The sequence below is a fragment of the Momordica charantia genome (genome assembly GCF_013281855.1).
Source record: "Momordica charantia cultivar OHB3-1 chromosome 2 unlocalized genomic scaffold, Mcharantia_2.0 BLBB01000002.1, whole genome shotgun sequence".
NCBI classification, from domain to species: Eukaryota; Viridiplantae; Streptophyta; class Magnoliopsida; order Cucurbitales; family Cucurbitaceae; genus Momordica; species Momordica charantia.
Window position 1 is genome coordinate 7,342,610 of NW_028275160.1, and position 20,742 is coordinate 7,363,351.

Here is a 20,742-nt window from a genome sequence, read left to right on the forward strand (position 1 = left end):
TCATTTCTTAAACTTGGTAGGAGGTAATTAAAAACTTTAAAAGACCATAACAAAACTTTAAAAGGACTAGAAATCCAATTAAAAATCAAAATCAAAATATTTTCCCAAATTAATTAAAGAGACATGATTGATGATTTAGAAGGGAGGAAAAAAAAAAAACAAAGAAGAAGAAGAAGCCGACAAGTAGTCGGTTGAAATTTGCTGAGCTCAACCTAACTTCGATTCCAAACACAATCTCAGGAAGAAAAAGGGAAAAAAAAAAAAAAGAAAAAGAGAGAATATATATAGCGAAAGCTTCTTCAGAGTTGAAGGCTCTGACTTCGTTTTTTATATGTAATTTCCATTTATTATTTGGCGCTTCATTCAGCCGCCCTCCTCTGCAAGAACCCATTTGGGCTCACCACTTGGGCGATTCTTTCTTTATATTTTTCCACTGCTTACGCGTTCGATTCTTCCAAATCCCAGAACCCACAACCCAAAAACCACTCTTCACTCTCCCCTGTGGTTTTGTATGGTCCTTCTCACTTGTTTGCGTCTTCTCTAAGTCAATTTTCCATTGGACTCTCAATTCCCACCTCCAATGGCTTCCCAGCAGCAGTTATCCGCCGTTAAGGTCTTCACCCATCAACCATTTTTCTCTCGAATCTCCTTTCTCCACTCAATTCGGCTGTTTTTTATGCATATCTCAATTGGGTTACTGTGTGTAGGGCGCCAAAGTGCTCATGGTTGGAGCGGGTGGAATCGGCTGCGAGCTTCTCAAGACCTTGGCTCTCTCGGGGTTTCAGGACATTCATATTGTAATATGGCTTTTCTCTCCCTCTTTTTTTTCTCTTTTGTTAGGTTCTTTGTTGAGGATCACTGCTTTTTGGGTTTTGTTCTCTCCCAATTTTGTTTCCTCTGTGCTGCGGAGTTTCAACTTTGGCGATAAATGTACTGGGAATTTGGTGGGTTAGGGTTTAAATGGGTTAATATGTTTGCGCGTCTCTTTCGGCTCAATAAGGTTTGCGGGTGGACATTGTTATTTGTCTTTGTCATCCTTGTCTTTTGTTTTGTTCGTAGAAGGATGTTTCTTTGTAAATTATTTTGTGGAAGGTTTCCCTTGCAAAATAATATTTGCAGGATCGAAATTGTTGCCATTTTGGTAATTTTGTTGGATTTAAAATATCTCATTGTCCCTTTGGAAAAAAAAGAAAAAAAAGTCATTATCCCCTCTTTTAAAAGAAGGGGGAGGAAAGGAGAAATTAATCTATTCACAGAAGCATTATGTTTAAGCCGCTTGGTGTTATGGCAATGGAAATTGTTTATCCCTGGCAAAGTTTTTCGATCTTATGGTCGAGAGCTACTTCTTTCGAAAACCAAGTTATGTAACAACTAAGATTTTAAAGATATTTATTCTCTTTCTGTTGATAATAACCTCCATTCTTGGAGATTCCTTGGATATTCTTCTCTTTTGATCGATGTGTTCAGGTTTATATGTAAATGCTTGATATTTGTATTCTAATAATGACGGGTTTACTGTAATAAATAAATGTTAGTTATTTCAGTTGTTTGTATTGCAAGTGAAAATGTACTTTGGAACCTCTACTAATTGTACCAATACATTTTTTTTTAACTGAAAGGGCTGATATGTACTATAATTTTTTCAGTGTACATTGAAATTGCTAAAAAATCACTTTTAGAGGTTCAAAAGAACAATATTGAACGTGGCCTATGGTGGTTCATCTACTGTAGGTTTGACTTAGGCGTGGTTCTTTTTCTATATACTCATGTGCATTGCTTAATACTATTTGCAGATCGACTTATCAAATAAAATTCTATTTTGCAGATTGACATGGACACCATAGAAGTGAGCAACTTGAACCGACAATTTTTATTCCGAAAATCTCATGTAGGGCAATCAAAGGCCGAGGTTAGGAAAATTTCATTTTCATCTCACGATGGCAATGCAGTTTCTGTTCTTGAACTTCTTACAGATGTTTTATTTTTTCATGTTAGGTTGCTCGAGATGCTGTATTAAGATTTAGACCTCATGCTAGCATTACGTCATATCATGCAAATGTCAAGAATCAAGAATTTAATGTAGATTTCTTTAAGCAATTTAGTGTTGTTTTGAATGGACTTGACAACTTAGATGCGAGGCGACATGTGAATCGTCTGTGCTTGGCAGCTGATGTTCCCTTAGTTGAAAGTGGGACCACTGGATTCCTTGGACAGGTGATCTTATATTTTTTAATATGCATGACAAGAAACTTTGTATTTTGAATAGTTATGCATATGAAACTTATCACATCCTTGCTTATGCATTTTTTATAATTTTGGAAACATCCTATAAATTAAGTTTCTTATCAAAAAAAAAAAAAAAAATTTTGGAAACATAGGCACAGCAATGTTTAGTGAGGTGAAGTACTTAGTTTTTCTGCTTTCCAAAAAAATTATTTTGTTGTAATGTATCTCCCTTGCCATTCCTTGAACTACATATGATATAGAGTACTGATGCTCATCAAGACTCATTCTAGTTAATGTTTAAAGGAATTAATATGAATTGGTAAAGTTGGAAAATATGCTGGTAACTTTTCAAATGTAGTTTTGTGGGAGCAATGCTTCAAATTATTTTTTGTGGATTTTCAAAGAGAGATTTGTGGAAGTTCCTCCTTTTATCCTCCAAAGTGAGCACTAGATGATTACAATTTTGGAACCATGTGAAGATTTGAGTAGATCTTAAAGGTATTCATGAAATTAGTCGAGGTGGACGTAAGTCGCCTCAAATACTAATAGTTATAAAGAAAAATCTAGTAGAGTCCCAAGTATAAATATTAATGAGGCCTAATTGCACTCATCTCTACTCTACGACTTGAATGTTACTTCAGCATTATAAATATTCATGGTGTTTTTCCCCCTGCTTGAACTATTTGTTTACAACTTTGGCGCAGGTCACAGTCCATGTCAAGGGAAGAACAGAGTGCTATGAGTGCCAGCCAAAACCAGCACCAAAAACGTATCCTGTCTGTACCATTACTAGTACTCCGTCAAAGGTAGTAACAAGGGTTATGATTCCTATGTTGTTTTCCTCAGCAGTCTACTAGTCTTCTCAGAGATCTTACATCATCCATTTATGTTCTTGGTTGTACTTCCTCTGGTTCAAGTGTTTCTTACGTCTGATCGGGTTGTTACGTGAGTTCGATTTTACTCAAGTATAGATCTAATGATGGCTTGGTAACTAGCATTATACAAATTGTGGAAAAGTGCATATTGATAAAAAAAAAAACGATGAGGTTGGATAAGACCCACCGTGACGAAGTATATGAAAAGGAACGCTCTCATAAATGGGCAAGTCATAGAGAGAACTAATACAATTACTGAGTGACTAAGCTGTAGTTATCAGTAATTAATATTAACAAGGATACATATACCAGCTGGCCTCTGTAACAAACTACTGCTAGAACTGCTAATACAATTATACAACTGAGACTGCTTAATAACATCCATAGCTAATACAACCAACTCATTTACTACCCTCAATAGTTGGGCAGATGAATATTTAAAGAATGTGTGATCATAGCTTGATTCATTGTCAAGGCTCACCTCATAGAGGCATTGATTGGTTGCTAGATTACATATTTTTCCTCGGGTGGTGCAGTCAATCCTTAGTTTCTACTATTTATTTAATCTATGAAGTTCAATATTATGAGTTTCTGCTTTTGTTTTTCTGTGGTCTAATATGGTTGTGTGAATTTTCCAGTTTGTTCACTGTATCGTTTGGGCGAAGGATCTACTTTTTGCAAAGTTATTTGGAGATAAGAATCAAGAAAATGATCTAAATGTGCGTTCAAGTGATCCTGCAAGTTCATCTAATCATGCTGAAGATGTATTTGAACTTAAAAAAGAGGAAAGCATTGAGCAGTATGGAAGAAGAGTATTTGATCATGTATTTGGGTACAACATTGAAGCAGCTTTATCTAACCAAGATACTTGGAAAAATCGCAATAAACCTCGGCCTATTTATAGTAGGGACATCCTGCCTGATGAGCCCACTAAACAGAATGGAAACATGGACAAAAATTGTGCCGAGGATGGCCAATCCTTAATTTCTGCCACGACATCTCTGGGCATGAAAAATCCCCAGGAGATATGGAGTCTTATGGAAAATTCCAGAATCTTAATCGAGGCTATTAAACTGTTTTTCACGAAACGGGAAAAGGTTTGGTTTTAAGTTCTTGTTTTATGATTAAAACCTTTGGATTTCTTGATATTCTTGTCACAGCAAGTCTTAGGTCTGTGGACCTTCTAAAACTTCTTCTGGGGTATGCTATGCAGGATGTTGGGAACTTGACTTTTGATAAAGATGATCAGTTAGCTGTGGAGTTTGTCACTGCTGCTGCAAACATTAGAGCAGAATCTTTCGGTATTCCAATGCATAGCCTTTTCGAATCTAAAGGTATTGCGGGTAACATTGTGCATGCTGTTGCAACAACTAACGCTATTATTGCTGGCTTGATTGTGATCGAGGCGATTAAGGTGCTGCAAAACGATGCAAACAATTACAGGTGTGTGGAGTTTCTTCACATTGCTCTTAATAAAAACGAGATTTCTCTTTATGTTCTGTTTTAATCTTAGACATTGTACTTTAGAGATCTTTTATAGATGCTATGGGATCTTGTTATGTGGTTTATTATTTCTGTGCTTGTTCATCGGTTTATTCAACTCAATCTTGTAATTTCATTTACACGGTATCTTATGTCTGTGTTTACATCTTTTTACTCTTCTGATACCGTATTATTCGGAATTCTATGTTCTATCGGACATGACATTTGAATGCTGGTGATATCTTGAGAAAGTAAGAAAGATTGTTTTGAATTTACTGTTAGTCTTCTAGTTCTCTCGAATCTAATTTTAACTTAAATTCTGAGATAGGATGACGTATTGTCTCGAACATCCTTCAAGGAAAATGCTACTTATGCCAGTGGAACCTTTTGAACCTAATAAGTCCTGCTACGTCTGTTCTGAGGTACTTTTATTAGTTTTCACCCTCAAGTAGCTTTGTTGGATTATTTTGTGGAAGTTCATTGCAGAATTACACTTTGCTCGCATATATTGTGATGTAAACAGACACCGCTATCACTTGAGATAAATACTCGTCAGGCAAAGCTGCGGGATTTTGTCGACAAGATTGTCAAGGCCAAGCTTGGAATGAACTTTCCACTTATTATGCATGGAACTGCCCTTCTTTATGAAGTTGGCGATGATCTTGATCAGGACATGGCGGCAAATTACGCCGCAAACCTTGAGAAGGTTTGTTTATCTCGTTAAATCCATCAAATCTTTGGCCCTTTGTTCCCATGAAAATTTGCCCTTTCATGCGCATATTTCAGGTGCTAACGGAGTTTCCTTCACCTGTCGTTAGCGGGACGATATTATCTGTTGAGGATCTCCAACAAGAGCTTAGCTGCAGTATCAACATTAAACACAGGTATTTCAACTCACCCATTTTGCACATTCCATTTTATATTTTTATCTACAAACATCATGGATAGGTGGTAGCTACACAGAAGAAGATTGATCTCTGTTTCCTTTATAAAGGTGTTCTGGGTATCGGATTAAAGCTAATTGCTTTTTTATTGAATACAGTGCTCTCATGCGCTATAAAAATAAATTTCCATCTTTATATTTGTAAGCTTGAACTACTATTACAATAATCACATATATACCGTGCAGAGATGAATTTGATGAGGAGAAGGAACCAGATGGAATGGTTCTATCTGGATGGGAACAAGCTTCACTGGAAAAGGGCGATAGCAGCAAGTCTTTGGGCAATGGAGAAAGCACCTCGAAGACATTGCCATTGGCTGCAGATGCTGATACAAACGATGACTCGGACAATGTTGCTTCTGGAAAGAAAAGAAAACTGGACGATGCATCTTCCACTGTCGATATATCAAGTTCTTCTAATGAAGCTAATAGCTCAAAGAAACTCGAAGTGCTTGATGACGATGATGACGACTTCGTCATGTTTGATGATGGGGATGCAGCTGCCAACAAGAAGAAAAGATTGCAATAATCTGCTTCTCGGACTTAACCGATGACTGCTAACCTAATTTTGTTCAGTTAGGGAGAAATGGTGATATTCTTTAGGCGCTTCATAATTTTTCTTAGATCTTAATGTGTATTTTTGGAGTTAGGTGACCCTTCGATTATTCTCTCCTTGTCCTATACTATGAGTTCAAATGTAGCAAGCTATAGAATGTTGTCATATTTCCAAGCATTCAATTTAGAAGCTAGAGTGATTGTAACACTAAAACAGAAGTATCGACCTTTTGGAAACCACCTACACTATCAGATGACAGTGGTCAATTAAATATCTCAACAAATTTTTAGTTAAGTTGATAAATAATGTATAATAATGAAAGAAGTTCTAAAATAGATTTCGAAAAATTACTTTTTTTATAATCTACCTATTCTACAGAGAATCACACTTCACAAACAGGTGTACTTTTTAGATTCTTTAACTTGTATAGAATAAAAGGAAATCCACTTTCCCCATGGTACAAAAGAGGTAGTTGACCAACATAAGAAGAAAAAAGCTTCAAGTTTCTTGCTCCTGTGGATGATTTGTTATAAGATAATTTCCTCCTGTTTCAGTTTTTCCTCCATATTGGGTATCAACATGGTCTGAAACTGCAATTCCCTCCCAGAAGTGCTCAATACTAACCAATTCAAGGGAATACAAAGGAACAGTATGCAACATGATCTCCATTTGGGTGGCAATTTCAATTATTTATTAACATCTAATGGCTTTGTTAAAAAGCAGTAGACTCCAGAAAAAGAGAGTTGTTGTCTCCCCTATCTTAACATGAAGGATGTTGAAGGGGAGAGGAGGGAGAGATCTGCTCCTTGTATTAAAATTGAACTTTAAATAGACACTAACAACACATGATGATAAAGATGAACCTGCACTAGATATGCTTTGAATTGAATTATCCTTCTCTTGTAAGTATTCTCAGAGCCATCTTAATGAATGAAGCGCTTGTTGATGTATACCTTTATCCCCAGCTGCTAACACATTAAAACCTGGAATAAAGGATCAGTTCAGTTTCACGTAAAAAGGACACTTAAATGAGACTCATCTGAATCGACTTGGCTGCTTTATTCCACTCTAAACCCTTCATAGATCAAGAAAGTTCAAAAAATGATTTTAAATAAAATAATTAAATTCCTTTATTTGAATGTTTAGCTGGACAGGAAAATAAAATAAAAAGTTTACCGACATAGGCTTTTAATATTAATTATTACTTAAATTAAAATATGACAGGGTTTATTTACTTTAAAGTTCTAAGGATCCAACAAAATCCCATTGTTTTGGTAAGGAAAATTTTTTAAGATTTCAAATCATTCACTTTCATTAGATAACAAACCATGGAATTGGATGTAAATCACTCAACCAAAATCCCGAGACCATAAAGAAAAAGTAAACAGAAAACAGATACAGTTCTAGTTAACTTATGAGAGGTACATACTTGTTGCTTGGGAATTGGGAGAGGCTTCCCAATGAAGCTCATCCCCTTTCCAATCAGTTATTACACCCCCAGCACCTTTGATTATTGGTATAAGAGCCAGGAAATCATACGGCTGAAAGAATAAGAAACTATATTGATCAGATCTTCATATGCCAGGCAGTTCAATGATGCATAAAATGCCCATATTAATTTGTAGCTCAAGTTATAAGAATGTTTCACAAGGACTTTAAGATGATATTCCGTCCATTTTGTTTTTCTTGACTATTGCTCATGTATAGTCAGTAAACTATGCATATGGCAGACTAACCAATTACCTTGAGACCAGATTCGACCACAAGATCTACAAAACCAGAAGCCAGAAGTGCATACGCATAGCAGTCACAACCATACAGGGGGACTTTTACCTGTACAAGAACACCAAATTGTGATTATAAATTTAATATCAAACTTGCTCAAGATCTCTTTTGGATCAATGGGCCAAAGGAAAACTTCTTGGAATCAATTCTATTAACTTTCTTGATCTGGCAAACAGTGTCGCCATGGGAAAATTAAGGCAAGGGAGTGATGTTGTCCTAATAATTGTATGAGTTGTCATATTTTTTAAAATTATCAAGAATTACCCAGCCCATGGTGAAATATAGTACGTATGCCACCAATTGATTTTTCCAACTTTCATTACCTTTTCTTTTGGTTGCTATTTGAAGTGGGCAATTGACCAAGAAATGTCCTGTAAGTGCATTAGTTGTCAGATTAGAGGAAAAGGAAAGTACTAGTCAAATGGAAGGATTTTCCAGCATTTGAAGCCTCTTGGGAACCTAGAGGCCTTGTCAAGGATCAATTTCAAGGACGAGGCAATGTTATACTCTAGGGGTAATGTTAGACCTTGATTTGCACATACTTACGTGAGCAATGGTAACCAAAAGAAATCAAATCGCCATAGGAGAGATAGTTACAGCAGATGAGAGAGTACTTCCTTTAAATTGTATAATATCGTTTGATTGGGTAGTAATAGGAGGAATAGTAGATTGCTTAGCTGAGTTAAAACATCGAGAATCAACTTCGTGTTCAGTATGCTATTGTGCTTAGTAAACTGTTGATACTAATCAGAAAATAGAAGTGGCCCAATTGGTAGAAGATAAGGCCAAATGGCGGAGTATAAGCTGCCCATTAGGCTAAGGAAATGAACCTATTGCTATAACCCGGCATACCTGAAACACATACTTCATTCCCCTCCCTCTGAGATGAAAAATTTCTACATATTTTCCTACAGAAAGAATCTATGGTTTCTTTCTAACCATGTGGCAACTGGACCAAATAAAACATCAAGTGAACTTTTAATGTTTTTACTAGAAAATGAGAAAAGTCACCGATCATGTTGACCACGAGAGGAACATTGAGACTATTGAAGTTATCTCGTCATTGTACATACCTTATTACTCACACGAGCAAATGCCTCTTCTGCTTCTCCGCTGAATAGATGTGGGCTTGTAGTATATCTACACAGGGTCCATAAGAAAGAACCAAAAGTAACTAAAAATAAGAAATTTCTTTTTATGGGAACTAACATAAAAAGAAGGTAAAATCTCTACGCTGCCACTAATATCTCTGCACAACCCAAAACAAAAAAGGGGCATACAACAAATGTAAAACAAATGAAAATCCTATTGCTCACCATGACAAATGAAGGAATAATCTTAACTCTGAAGCTAAGAGAAGAAAACACCATAAAAAGGATAACATACAAGTAGGCCTTTGATATGTCTGAACAAGATCGTGCGGATACATTCTGACCATTCAATGTAGTTGTCCTTCCACTTAACCCTATCCATCTTTCCTTCAAAACTGGCTGATCAATGACGCCCAAAATCTGAATATTAATAACCAATCTTATCATTACTATACTAGATAAAAGGTAAAATATTGGAACTTTTTAGAAAATTTCACTCCACTTTTTCATTTATAATTTCACAATACCATTAATATAATTCTTTTCCATTCGATTCACAAAAATTATTTGAATTTGAAATCAATGTGGGGATTTTTTCAACAATTATGAAATGAGGTTAAACAATTCACAATAGTACAAAATAAAGAGGAAGTATAACGATGCATAAGAGAGGACGAGGATGATTGATTGTCCTTACAGGTTTCCCTCTATATAACAATGCAATGAGAGTGCCAAACAGGGGCTTTCCTGAAACATTCTGATGATCAATAACAGACTAAATCAGGTAAAGGAACACGAACACTGGGAAAGTACCAGTAATAAAACTCTTTGTCCCATCTATCGGATCTAAAACCCAAACATAATCTGCTAAATTCTCTCTGCACCTCCATCCCTTTTCCTCACCATAACTGCAATTGCAAACACATCTATTTAACGATATGGCAAATTATAGATTAACATCATTGTTTTTCAGATAGAGTTAAACATAGGAGTTTCTGAAGGGATTGAAAATCAGGAAGCAATAGCCTTGAGCAAGACTCAGCATTCGCTTCAGAAGGCCAAGGAAAAAAAAGGTAGAATTGAAGGGACAAACTAACATAGCATGAGAAGGAAAGTTGTCCAATATAACTGAAACCATAGATTCCTCTGCCGCTTGATCAGCCACAGTCACAGGACCTGCGTCGATACAGAAACAGCTCCAAAATCATGCCTTTGTTATTAGGTACACAAACGTCCGGAAATGACCTTCTAAGCAGTTGTGCCCCATCAAAGAGGCACCCAAAAGAAAAAAAAAAGGAAATATAGTAAACAAGACACAAGACACCCATATTCATTAAGAACTAAAGCAGGTGCCTGATTTTTGTACATTGGTAATCAATTCCTGGCAAAATTATGCTACGTAATCTCCATTTTGACAATTGGAGAGTCTCTAATAATCTTTCTTGGGAGAAAAAATGTCTTGGAATTGTGTGCATTATCAAAAAGAATCAATGCCTTGGGCTGGAAGAATTGAAGACAGAGAACTTCAAAATCTCAAGTACGATTTTCTCTTGTTTTCCTTTTCCTTGGCTTGACGTATATTAGCATGCAAAAACAAATACTATAACCACGTTCAAAAAAATTTCCACTTCACTTTTCTCACGAAAGAAATTGATCTGCCATCGAACCTCTAACCTAATCAACAATCTTTTCCCTCGCTCTTCATTCTGTTAAAAATTTCACCTTGGCATTTCAAAAACATTTCCACTACAGTAACAAAACGACACACAAAACGATTAGCACTTCAGCCCTCTCCCCCTTTAGCGAATTTTATCAGCACCTAAACAAAGAATAGAAAACCCTCCAAATCAAACTAAACCACGAAAAAGCTCAAAAACAGTAAAACACATACTGAAATCCGCCTTATCGATGATCTCAAATTTCCTGCGAAAATATCCCCGAATCACTTCCCCAGCAGCATCCGCGACCTTATTGGCAACCTCCGCAAAGCGGTCCAGGTCGTGGCCCTCGAAACCCACGTCAATGGCAGAGTCGACATCGTTAGAGAAGTGGGAATTGGACGACATTACGGAAGAACTGAACTTGGAACCGCGGCGAGGGAGAGAGACGAAGAGGGGAGGAGGAGATTGGGGGGAAGAAGTGGGGAAATGGGGCGATTGGGAGGTGGGTTTAAAGGGGATTGAAGCGGTGGAAACAGAGGGAAAATTGGTGGCAGATTGAGAGAGCGAACGCGAAAGTGAGAACATTGTTGGCGCGCACGAGAAAGAGAGAAGCAGGGAGTGGCAATGGGATTGAAGAAAAGGGCAAATCAGTGAGCGGGCAATCCGTGAAGAAGAAGCGCTTTTGGTGTTCTTTGGGACTTGGGAAGTGGGCTCAAAAAGGAAAAGGCACAAGCTTTTTCAATGAGCGGAAAGCAGCACAAAATTGGCAAATTGTCTTTCAATTGTCAAAAAACAGTCAACTGCAGAAGTAGAGTGGAGGTGAGGGAAAATATTATAATACTTGTTTTTTTCAATTGTCATAAAAGAAAATAATACAAATATTATTCAACTATTAGGTTTAAACTTCCAAAAATTATCTTTAAATTTATTGGTCAAATTTACGAAAAGTAAATATTAAGGGGAAGATTCGAATGATCTGAGATAAGTGTTTCAACGATGAGGATAAGTTCTTCTTTTATCAAGTAAGTCGATTGAAGAAGATAAGTGTTCCAATCATGAAGATAAGTACTTATTTTATCAAGTAAGTCGATTGAAGAAGATTAGTGCTTCAACCATGAAGATAAGTACTTCTTTTATCAAGTAGATTTGAGTGCTTCAACTATAATCATTTAAGCCGATTGAAGATAAGTACTACTTTATCACCGATTCGATATTATGAATCTCATTGATTCTACATGTTGTTTCTTTTATCTTGGGTGAATTTGTTGTTTCTTTTATCCTGAGTGATCCAAGTAATATCGATTTAGGATCATGGAATCCTTCCAAGTTTCTTCCCCTCCTTTTATTAGGGTGAATTTGCGATCTTACCCATTCAAGATCATAGAATCCTTTTATATAGGATAGGGAAGATTGTTGCACACGATGTACTTCTAAGTTTCTTTTCCAATCATAGAATCCTTTTATATAGGATAGGAAAGATTGTTGCACACGATGTACTTCTAAGTTTCTTTTCCAATCATGAAGCACACATTGTACTTCCCATATGGACTAAATTTATGGGTCTTAAAATTTAGAGATAATGTCTTAGATAAGCTATTTTGGAAATTTATTTTCATAAATATCTAATGTTTACAAATTTTACAGTCTTAGATTTCTGGATTTAAAACTTTTTTCAAATACCAAATTTACCCTTATTTATAACATTTATATTTATTGTAATTCGTCTTCTATTTAAATGCAAAAGATTAATATTCCAAATTTGATTTTGCAAACATTAAATTATTGTGGGACCTAAATCAATCATTCTCACAATCTCCTAATTTACTCCTTAATATATTCTACTAAACAATGAAATTTATTACAAATATTTTTTCATTTTATTACGATTTTTGGCCAAATTTCAATAATATAGTCATTATAACACACACTTATATGAATATATATATATATATATAAACTATATTCGATTACATTTTAAGTTATATAGAAATATAAACTATATCCGATTATAAACTTAAGCAACATATACTTAATAATAGTGATATAAACTATAGCAATTATAATATACAGAGATATAACATATATCTGACTATAAAGTATATACGGCTATATCCTTCTACAATTAACAAACAAAACAAATAACCTACAAAACTTCTGGTCGGCGACTAGACAATAGTTGGGATAAACGGAGGGTTCGAATGATCAACGGACAACCGACGATAAAAAAGAAGCCTCAGGATAAACGAATGGAAACAATGGACGGGTGACTAGAGACGAAGAAGAAGCTAGACGGATTGTTCCGACGACAAAGAAGAACGAAGATAACAGTCGGAAACGAAGGAACGTAGACGACGATCGGAGACGAAGGAATGGACGGAAACAGAACGACAGAAGAAGAAAAGTCGGAGGAGAGAGGTTTTCGAATTTTTTCTGGTATTTTTTACTTTTGAAAAGTCTAATTAGACAAAATTTAAATTGGAATTTAAGAGATTTAAAATGTAATCTCCAAACTAATCAATTTTAGATATTAATTATTTAAAAATTAATTAATATTAAAGTGAGATACTAATGCATACTAAATTGAGTAATGGATACCATCTAAAATAGATTGATCTCTTTTTAGATTGTTTCATAAATTTCAATCATTTCATGTAATTATAATCTCTATCCATCAATGTACAGGAAAAACTTATATTAACTATATAAAATTAAAAGTAAAAGAAATGACCACTTGACCCCTGTCGACCGAAACTAAACTTCAATAAAAATATGTTATGGTCGGCTACACAAGAAAGGAATATTTATCCAACGGTGTATTTTTGAATGACGTGAAAAAAAAATATTTATTTATCTTGGATGAGTTTAGATGTCGACGGAAATAGTGAGATATCAATTCATGAAAATTGAGATGAAAATATCGATGAAAGTTTATTTAGAATGAGTTTAAAGGGAGGATTTAAATGTTTATGAAAATATAACAAAATGTCTGATACATGAAAATATCCACAAAATAGTGATGGATATAAGCGGATATTTATTTTTTTTCCTTCGTATCGATGTCGAACCCAACCCAATAAAAATATGGATATGTCATCAGCAGGGAGAACTTAATTTAGTTTAAATTTAGATGACTAAAATTATATTTTAAAAATATACCAATATTAGATTGGTAAAAAGACCCTTTTTGAAGAAATTGTGAAGAGATTGAATATGATCTTTCAAAAAATAAAAAATTAATTAATCTTGATGCAAGGAAAATGGGAGACAAAGTTCATTTCATTTCATTTATTTTATTTTGAGAAAAACAAAGTTTGTTGTTGCAAAGAAAAGAAGAGATGAGCACATAAAGCTTTCAAACAAAACCAGAAAGCCACAAATATATGTACCACTACCAACATAGTGACATATTACAATTCAGACCCCAACAAAAACAAAATAACCAAATTAAACTAATTACAAAGACAGTTGGAATTTGGAAACCATATATCCAAACTCCAAGGAGATCAGGGACAGTAGTGAAATTATTAATGGTGACCTGGCAATTTTTCCCTGATCTTCTCCATAACCCCCTTCTTCTCACGATCCTGATGATGTGGTTCCACGTCGACGGTCGACGTCGTCTTCGCCTCCACGGTGGTGTACTGGTGGCAGCCCGGTGCCGGGGCAGCCTCGCCCTTGTGTTTCCCGCTCCCGGTTAACTTCTCCTTTATCTTCTGCGTCAACCCTTTCTTCTTCCTCCTCCTCCCACCTTGCCCGTCGTCCTCTGACTGCAAACACATCACCTCATCTCTCAAATTTTCAACTTCACTTCTTGTTTACTTTGAAATTAATGTTCAGCGACGACGAGTAGAGGTGTGTTTGAAAATGATGATATAACGAGTGATTTTAAGCTTTCTAAAATCAATCTTTTAATTTTTCAAACATAATCAAAATGATTTTGATGACCAAGTTAAACAAGGACTCAAAATCTTAAGATGGGCTCACCGAGCTGGAGCTGGAGCTGGTAGAGCGACGAGGCGAGCCGGCCTGGTCGGGAGCGGGATCCGGAAGCAGCTGCGTCTGGCCAACGTCGCCACCAGTGGACTCGAGCTTCGACGCGGCGGTGGCGACACCGGTGAGGTGCATGGGGTTGCCGAATTCGTCGGTCAGTTCAACCGGGTTGCCCCGTTCGTCGGTGAGCTGGATCGGGTTCCCACGCTCGTCACGTACATCCGCCATTAATGATCCAAAAACAAACACACAGCAGAAGATCAGCTTCTACCTCCACCTTAATTCCGAATATATAAATGGCTTTGCATGTAGCCACAACTTCACACGTATAAGCCACGTGTCGCCCTCTTCCCAACACGTGTGGCCTCCTCAAACCTTGAAACATATGACTCATGTTGGAGTTCTGAAACGACACCTATGATATTATCGTTCAAAAGCATTTTATGGATCGAGGTGTCAGAGCATTCTATATTTAGAGACATTCGCATCCCTCCCAAGCGTCAAGCATACGTTAAACTCGTCGAAAAGATTCAAACTTTTGAGATCTCTCTGGATTATAATTTCTTCCTATTTTCTTCTATTTTGTTGTTTACAAATTGATCGACCAGACCCTATTTTTGACCCACCATTCCACCCACAACTTCCTTAACTACTTCCTACAATATCTAACTTCGACCAATTGAAAATTTTGTTACTCCACTACACACCTACCTTGGACAGGATATTCTAATAAGTTGAGTATGGAGATGATTAGTGAAGCTCTTAAAACATATGTATGCTAATTAATATATGCTTGTGACTAGAAACAATGAGTAAGGAATATGTTTTACACAAATGGCACTGTGTATAAACAAAACAACCACCTCAGAGAAAGAATTTCAACTCAAATAACATTTATATATCATATCTTTGATATGTATACAGACGTTTAAATTGGAGTTATGAAGAAGTTGACTAACAATTTGTGTTTCATGAAACTTCAAACACTACAAACAATTTCTTGAAGGGCACCTGATTCTGATTCTGCTTGAAGGAGCACCATTTCATCGGCTGCAAGCAATGCAATGGAGCTTCTTATGGCCATATTTCCATTAACAGAGGCACACAAGTTGATGATCCCTGTTTCACGAAACACCTACAGAAAGCGACTGTTGGCAGTCGGGAGCGTTATAAAATCTCATACTTTGCTAGATTTTGCCCAGAAGAATCCTTTCCTTCTTGAGGAGTGATTATCAGACATCACTCTAGAAGATCCCTTTGAGCCGAAGGAGAAGTGACGTTTCAAGAAAGGCTTTCCCGAGGAGCTTCTCATGCTAGAACTAGCAGACATTTTGGAACCTCTTTCAAGACGCGCGCTACTTTTGAAGGGATCGTTTGCAGCATAATCACAATCAAAATCACTATCTGAAACACAGTTTTTGGGTCTCTTGTATAGACTCTTCCAGTCCATTTCGGCCTTGAGCGCCTTTTCGGACAACTTCTGCGTGTGCTTCTCCCCGAAGGTACAAACAGGACAAGCCGGGTCGTACTTGTAAATCTCAGGTGTCATATTCTCCAAGCAATCAGCATGATAAACATGTCCACAGGTTAGTACAGCAGCAACAGAAAGTTCGTTGTTAGCAATAATCCTCTGGCTACTCCACGAGGATTTCTCGGTCAACAGCTTCGAGCAAACTCCACATGTTTGCAAATCAACTGAGGAAGTTGAAATTCGGCTACTAGATCTGGCTATTTTCTCACCGTTAAAGCCGAATGAGTCACTATCAAAAGACCACCTTTCTCTATGAGAAGTGGCCATGAGTTCGGAGAAAGCATGGACAGACCAACAATCTGAAGACCCTCCATGTGAATCCCGGACCGATTCATTGCTCCAAGAGGGAAGCGTTGGTCTATCTTCAGAAGCTAAATAGCTACTTGGTGATTTTAATCCTCGGATTCGGCTGTCAGACACTTGACGCAACAGCTGATGTCCTGGAGATCGATGTGAACATCTTGTTAGGGATGAATTGGTTGGGGGCAGATAACTCTGTGATGACAAAGGAGATGTTGACAAAGATGAAGCTGAAGGCAATGAAAGTGACAATTTTGCAGGAGACTTGTATGAGGCTGTGGGAGATTCTGCAGCCTCCTTCACCTGCTTGGAACAGAGAAAATTGCATATCTCAATTGACCAGGATTAACGGGTTTAGAAAACCAGGAAACAAACAGATAACTGGAATAATAGACCTTATGTTACCTGTTCTAAACTCACATCTGACGATACATTCCTTGAATTTGATTGACCTGTCATAAACAAAAAGATGATGTGAGACATGAACACAATAAAAAAAAAGGCTATCAATCTTCTTAAACTGGTAATTAGATCATTTAATTAAGGGGAGGGGGGAAAACTACAAGGAAGATTCAAACAGGAAGCCTTATAACAAAGTATTGGCAAGTACCACAATTTGAACAAATTTTATTTATAGAAGGTGGGTACGATATTTTTTTTCATAAGTATTTATAGAAAGTACCGTTAGATAGTCATTATTTTCTCAGTTATTCTGTCTGCAAAATAAGAAGCTCGGAAAGAGCATAAACCACGAATAATACCACTAATTTTATAAACACTGATATAAGACATGTATTATACGATATCCTCAATTATTATCTGAAACTACAACCTCTCCAACCCCGCACCTCCACCTCCTCAAAGAAAAAAAACTGCACTTTGTTCCTTATCCTCTCTCTTCAATTTTCACATACTTGCACGGGTGAAACTTGGTTTCAGAGTAGGATTAGAACCAAAGACCAAACGAACAGTCAGCTCGGTGAGATAGAAACTGAGGATTACCATTGGTTTATGAAACCTGACTGAACTATCGATCAAATGGTTAGTGAAGGGCAGACTCCAAGTTAAGCTGCTGTGGCTATTTTTACATCAGAGAGGGACAGCAGACAGAATTAAACTGCAGTGCAAGTGAGAGAGATAATTATGGAGGTTGGTGGTGCAGATAGAAAGAATGAGGGGGTGGAGAGAATGAAAGGAGTTGAGGAAAATGGAGGTATTATAGTGGGTGAGTGAGTGAGGCAGGGCCGGGGTACTGATAGGAAGAATGAGAGATACAGGGAGGGAAAGGGTGAGAAAAAAAATGAAGGTCATGATAAAGACGGTAAAGTTGGGTAGGGCAGTGCATTTCTTATAGGAAAAAGAGGAGGGACAATTAGTTGAGAGAGAGGAAGTGAAAACGTGAGATGGAAAAAGAAGAAAAATAGCAATGCATTAGAGAGCGACTTCAGTTGGTCGGTAGGTTTAGACATAACAAGGGTCACCAACCAACAGACGATCAGTTTGTCTGCAACTGATATCTCGACTTCTTCAAATGAACTAACACTGGTTACGTTGGTCCAGTCTGTTTGATCAGTTTTTTAATTATTAATTACATTCACCCCTACCACATATGTTCATTAAAAAACACAACAAAGAAGCCAGTTCAGTTATCCCTGCATTCTCAATAGGCAGGATTTTGCCATCCGATGTTGGAGGCAAAACAGAAGAAATATCTGTACACCGTCAAATTATCACTTGGCGTTGGTGATTTGGTTGCCAATAGTGTAAATGTCATCAAAATTGGATCCCGCCACTACGAAGCTGAAAACTATTGTTATTTGTATCTTCCATGTGACTCTTAGTTAAGAACATTCTGGAGGGAAGAGAGAGAATTCACCCAAAAAATCAGAGAGAGATACAGACAGACAGACAGTCACATAACAAAACCACAGACCTAGGAGTTTTGCTCGCTAGGTGGCAGGTGCCAGTCAGGAGCTTAACTGTTCTCCAATGTCTTCCTTTGCTTGCTGAGTGGCAGGTGACAGTCAGGGGATGGTGAATTTAGTAGTGTTTTTAGCTTCATAAAGGTACTTTAAAGCGTTAAATGAATATAATCTTTCAAGTACTCCGTTTTATTATTTCTTAAAACTGACGTGTTACTACTCTGTCCATGTTCCTTGTTTCATATCCTCATTTGGATCCATACTTTATTGATTTTGAACAAGAACTCAGATCTAAATTCTTTAACCTATGAGATTGAGAATAAACTAACAAAGAATTCAGTACATGGGGTAAATAATTATTATAACAGGAGCCTGAAAAACGGAAAATCAAATGCAGAACGTAAGGGGGAATGAAAAATTCAGGTCTTTTTGAATATATCAACCTCACTATATTCTCAAATGAGGATATAAAAAAAATTAAAAAAAAATTAATCCAATCATCTGAATGATTACCTGAACTAGGAGTCCTCAAACTATTAGTTGTGCCTTCTTGCGGTGGGGACTTTTGCCATGTACATCTACGGAGATGATCAAGTGGACTTCCATCCTCTGATGCATACGCTGACTCACACTTCAGTTCAACTCTATCATTGTGGCTAACGCCATCAGAAAACCAATTTATCGAGGTCTCTTCGCCTGCCACCCGACCACGATTATCCCATCGAAAGCTCCAACTAGGCGAATACCTTATATTCCTACATAAGGTTTCACTTCCAGATCCACTTACTATAGTCTTGTCCCTAGCAGCAACACAGCAAGCAGATCCCATGCTGTACAAGGACCAAGATCTAGATTTTTATGACTTTGCCACAAGAGTTGCTGAAGCTTTTCAAAATTAGAAGTCTGAGAATAATTCCAGCACCATGCCTCTCAAGGAAACACCAAACAGTATTTTGTCTAGAATCATGATAAACAGAAGAAAGCTATCATAAGATAGGATTATGAAACCATGGGCAGTGGGGGGAAAAGAAGTACACACTTCACTACACAAAAATCTTCCCACAAAACACAAAGAGCCACCTAAATTTGTTGATGCAAAAACATTTGATAAAAAGCCCATCCAACATAACTGTATGAACATTTCCCAGTTAAAACAGAATATAAACTAACATACTCCAGAGTACAGACAAGAACTCAAGCACAGCTAACCCAACACAAAAGAGCATCTCCGAAACTGAAGACGTAAAACTGAGATTACACGAAAGTTACCCGATGGTAAATGAATTCATGGATTTCGATTCCCATTTCCAAATCACTCCAGGATCATCACAATTCACAACACAAGTAAGTACATCGACAATCAGATTGAAATCCTGATGTATTTCTAGTTCCTTAAGCAAACTGAGACTTCCAATCAAAACCCCTCTCTATTAACACATCTACTTTCTACCTCCCCCAAATGATTCCTGTAACTAATTAATCACACTCACTAGAAACGCAGACAGACACAACCGCACAAAGAACTATTTTTTCACGGAATAAAAAAGGGCACAGAATCGGTTCAATCTGCAAAATTTGTGGAAGCTGTGAGTAAGTCTAAATCGAAAACCCTAAAATTAGAAATGGAACAAAATAAAAAAAATATATCAACAACAGAGATTCAATCACTAGGACAAGTCAGCGAGATCCGAATTTTTTGCCAAAACTAAGCAAAAAATCAGTCAAATGTCACCCCCAAAAGAAAAAAAAAATCAAACCCAACAAAATAAAACATTAAAATCAAAAGGAAAAAAAAAATCCAAACCCAAACTGATCAAAACAAAAGACCCATATTAGATTCTGAAACCCAATCAGTTAAACAAACAAACAAACAAAAGCAATCAATACACCGAAATGATCTAAACCGTACCTTCAGAGAGGCCAATCTCAAACGCGCAAGAGAGAGAGAGAGAGAAGAGAGAGGAGAGAGAAAGAGGGTTTTAGAGGGAGAAAGTGGGGAGAAGCCAGAAGCTGGGTTTTCTTCACAACACAGAAAGACTGAAAGCGGTCGTTCTAGACGGTTAAAGTAACGGCGTTAGGGCATTTGGAGAATCTCCCTCTACAGTGACGTTGGAAGTTGACGGCGAGTTAACCTTTTTCTCTTTCATGTACGGTCGTTACTTGGGAGCTTTTCCGCCATGAAAGCCTACGTGTACAATCTACAATATTATTATTATTTTTATTATTACACTTTAATTATTTAATTATTAAAAGAAGAAGAAAAAAAGGAAAAGAAAAAGAAATTCCTCAAAAGTATGCTTTAAGTAGTTGTGTACTGAAGCACTATTGCCAGTACGTACAGCAGGAAACATATCCTTCTTTTTTTAACAATTAAAAAAAA

At 36.8% G+C, this 20,742-nt stretch overlaps 4 protein-coding genes across 9 annotated transcripts; 1 reads left to right on the top strand and 3 right to left on the bottom strand.

Moving 5' to 3' along the window:
• Positions 1-275: 275 nt before the first annotated feature.
• SAE2 (SUMO-activating enzyme 2) lies at positions 276-6,376 on the top strand. 2 transcript variants are annotated; one of them, XM_022290430.2, is made up of 11 exons: positions 276-613; positions 708-797; positions 1,826-1,909; positions 1,996-2,214; positions 2,931-3,032; positions 3,740-4,198; positions 4,315-4,544; positions 4,912-5,005; positions 5,107-5,289; positions 5,370-5,467; positions 5,713-6,376. In XM_022290430.2, the coding sequence occupies exons 1-11, from the start codon at positions 581-583 to the stop codon at positions 6,053-6,055; spliced, it is 1,935 nt and encodes a 644-aa protein (XP_022146122.1). In that variant the 5' UTR covers positions 276-580; the 3' UTR covers positions 6,056-6,376. The 2 variants fall into 2 exon arrangements, with proteins under 2 accessions (XP_022146122.1, XP_022146123.1); XM_022290431.2 differs by lacking the exon at positions 276-613 and adding an exon at positions 1,647-1,727 and having other exon boundaries at positions 723-797.
• On the bottom strand, positions 5,889-11,368 carry IMPL2 (inositol monophosphatase family protein). Of its 3 annotated transcripts, XM_088121214.1 has the most exons (10): positions 10,850-11,365; positions 10,056-10,134; positions 9,772-9,866; positions 9,656-9,705; positions 9,254-9,378; positions 8,941-9,007; positions 7,826-7,915; positions 7,512-7,623; positions 6,946-7,065; positions 5,889-6,026 (listed from the first exon to the last, which is right to left on the bottom strand). In XM_088121214.1, the coding sequence occupies exons 1-9, from the start codon at positions 11,202-11,204 to the stop codon at positions 6,995-6,997; spliced, it is 1,044 nt and encodes a 347-aa protein (XP_087977340.1). In that variant the 5' UTR covers positions 11,205-11,365; the 3' UTR covers positions 5,889-6,026; positions 6,946-6,994. The 3 variants fall into 3 exon arrangements, with proteins under 3 accessions (XP_087977340.1, XP_022146125.1, XP_022146124.1); XM_022290433.2 differs by lacking the exon at positions 5,889-6,026 and having other exon boundaries at positions 6,720-7,065; positions 9,254-9,357; positions 10,850-11,368; XM_022290432.2 differs by lacking the exon at positions 5,889-6,026 and having other exon boundaries at positions 6,720-7,065; positions 10,850-11,363.
• Positions 11,369-13,955: 2,587 nt separating this feature from the next.
• LOC111015482 (uncharacterized) lies at positions 13,956-14,887 on the bottom strand. Its single transcript, XM_022290520.2, has 2 exons — positions 14,604-14,887; positions 13,956-14,386 (listed from the first exon to the last, which is right to left on the bottom strand). Exons 1-2 carry the CDS (start codon positions 14,835-14,837, stop codon positions 14,144-14,146), a joined length of 477 nt encoding a protein of 158 aa, XP_022146212.1. The 5' UTR covers positions 14,838-14,887; the 3' UTR covers positions 13,956-14,143.
• Positions 14,888-15,456: 569 nt separating this feature from the next.
• Positions 15,457-20,420, bottom strand: LOC111015480 (RING/U-box superfamily protein). Of its 3 annotated transcripts, none has more exons than XM_022290518.2 (4): positions 20,272-20,420; positions 18,876-19,319; positions 16,846-16,892; positions 15,457-16,743 (listed from the first exon to the last, which is right to left on the bottom strand). In XM_022290518.2, the coding sequence occupies exons 2-4, from the start codon at positions 19,189-19,191 to the stop codon at positions 15,787-15,789; spliced, it is 1,320 nt and encodes a 439-aa protein (XP_022146210.1). In that variant the 5' UTR covers positions 19,192-19,319; positions 20,272-20,420; the 3' UTR covers positions 15,457-15,786. The 3 variants fall into 3 exon arrangements, with proteins under 3 accessions (XP_022146210.1, XP_022146208.1, XP_022146209.1); XM_022290516.2 differs by having other exon boundaries at positions 15,457-16,746; XM_022290517.2 differs by lacking the exon at positions 20,272-20,420 and adding an exon at positions 19,632-20,133 and having other exon boundaries at positions 15,457-16,746.
• Between the last annotated feature and the right edge of the window lie 322 nt (positions 20,421-20,742).

Bases quoted from the DNA above. Each gene is read 5' to 3' on its own strand.
- IMPL2 (XM_088121214.1), bottom strand. From the start codon at position 11,204: ATGTTCTCACTTTCGCGTTCGCTCTCTCAATCTGCCACCAATTTTCCC. The intron at 9,706-9,771 runs GTACTTTCCCAG...AGAATGTTTCAG, and splicing joins GACAAAGAGTTTTATTACTG to GAAAGCCCCTGTTTGGCACT. The intron at 9,008-9,253 runs GTATGTTATCCT...GACCCTGTGTAG, and splicing joins GACATATCAAAGGCCTACTT to ATATACTACAAGCCCACATC.
- SAE2 (XM_022290430.2), top strand. From the start codon at position 581: ATGGCTTCCCAGCAGCAGTTATCCGCCGTTAAG. The intron at 614-707 runs GTCTTCACCCAT...TACTGTGTGTAG, and splicing joins AGCAGTTATCCGCCGTTAAG to GGCGCCAAAGTGCTCATGGT. The intron at 798-1,825 runs GTAATATGGCTT...TCTATTTTGCAG, and splicing joins GGTTTCAGGACATTCATATT to ATTGACATGGACACCATAGA.
- LOC111015480 (XM_022290516.2), bottom strand. From the start codon at position 19,191: ATGGGATCTGCTTGCTGTGTTGCTGCTAGGGACAAGACTATAGTAAGT. The intron at 16,893-18,875 runs GTAATCATTCAG...TGTTTATGACAG, and splicing joins TTTGAGGACTCCTAGTTCAG to GTCAATCAAATTCAAGGAAT. The intron at 16,747-16,845 runs GTAACATAAGGT...CTCTGTTCCAAG, and splicing joins CAGATGTGAGTTTAGAACAG to CAGGTGAAGGAGGCTGCAGA.
- LOC111015482 (XM_022290520.2), bottom strand. From the start codon at position 14,837: ATGGCGGATGTACGTGACGAGCGTGGGAACCCGATCCAGCTCACCGAC. The intron at 14,387-14,603 runs GTGAGCCCATCT...ATGTGTTTGCAG, and splicing joins CCAGCTCCAGCTCCAGCTCG to TCAGAGGACGACGGGCAAGG.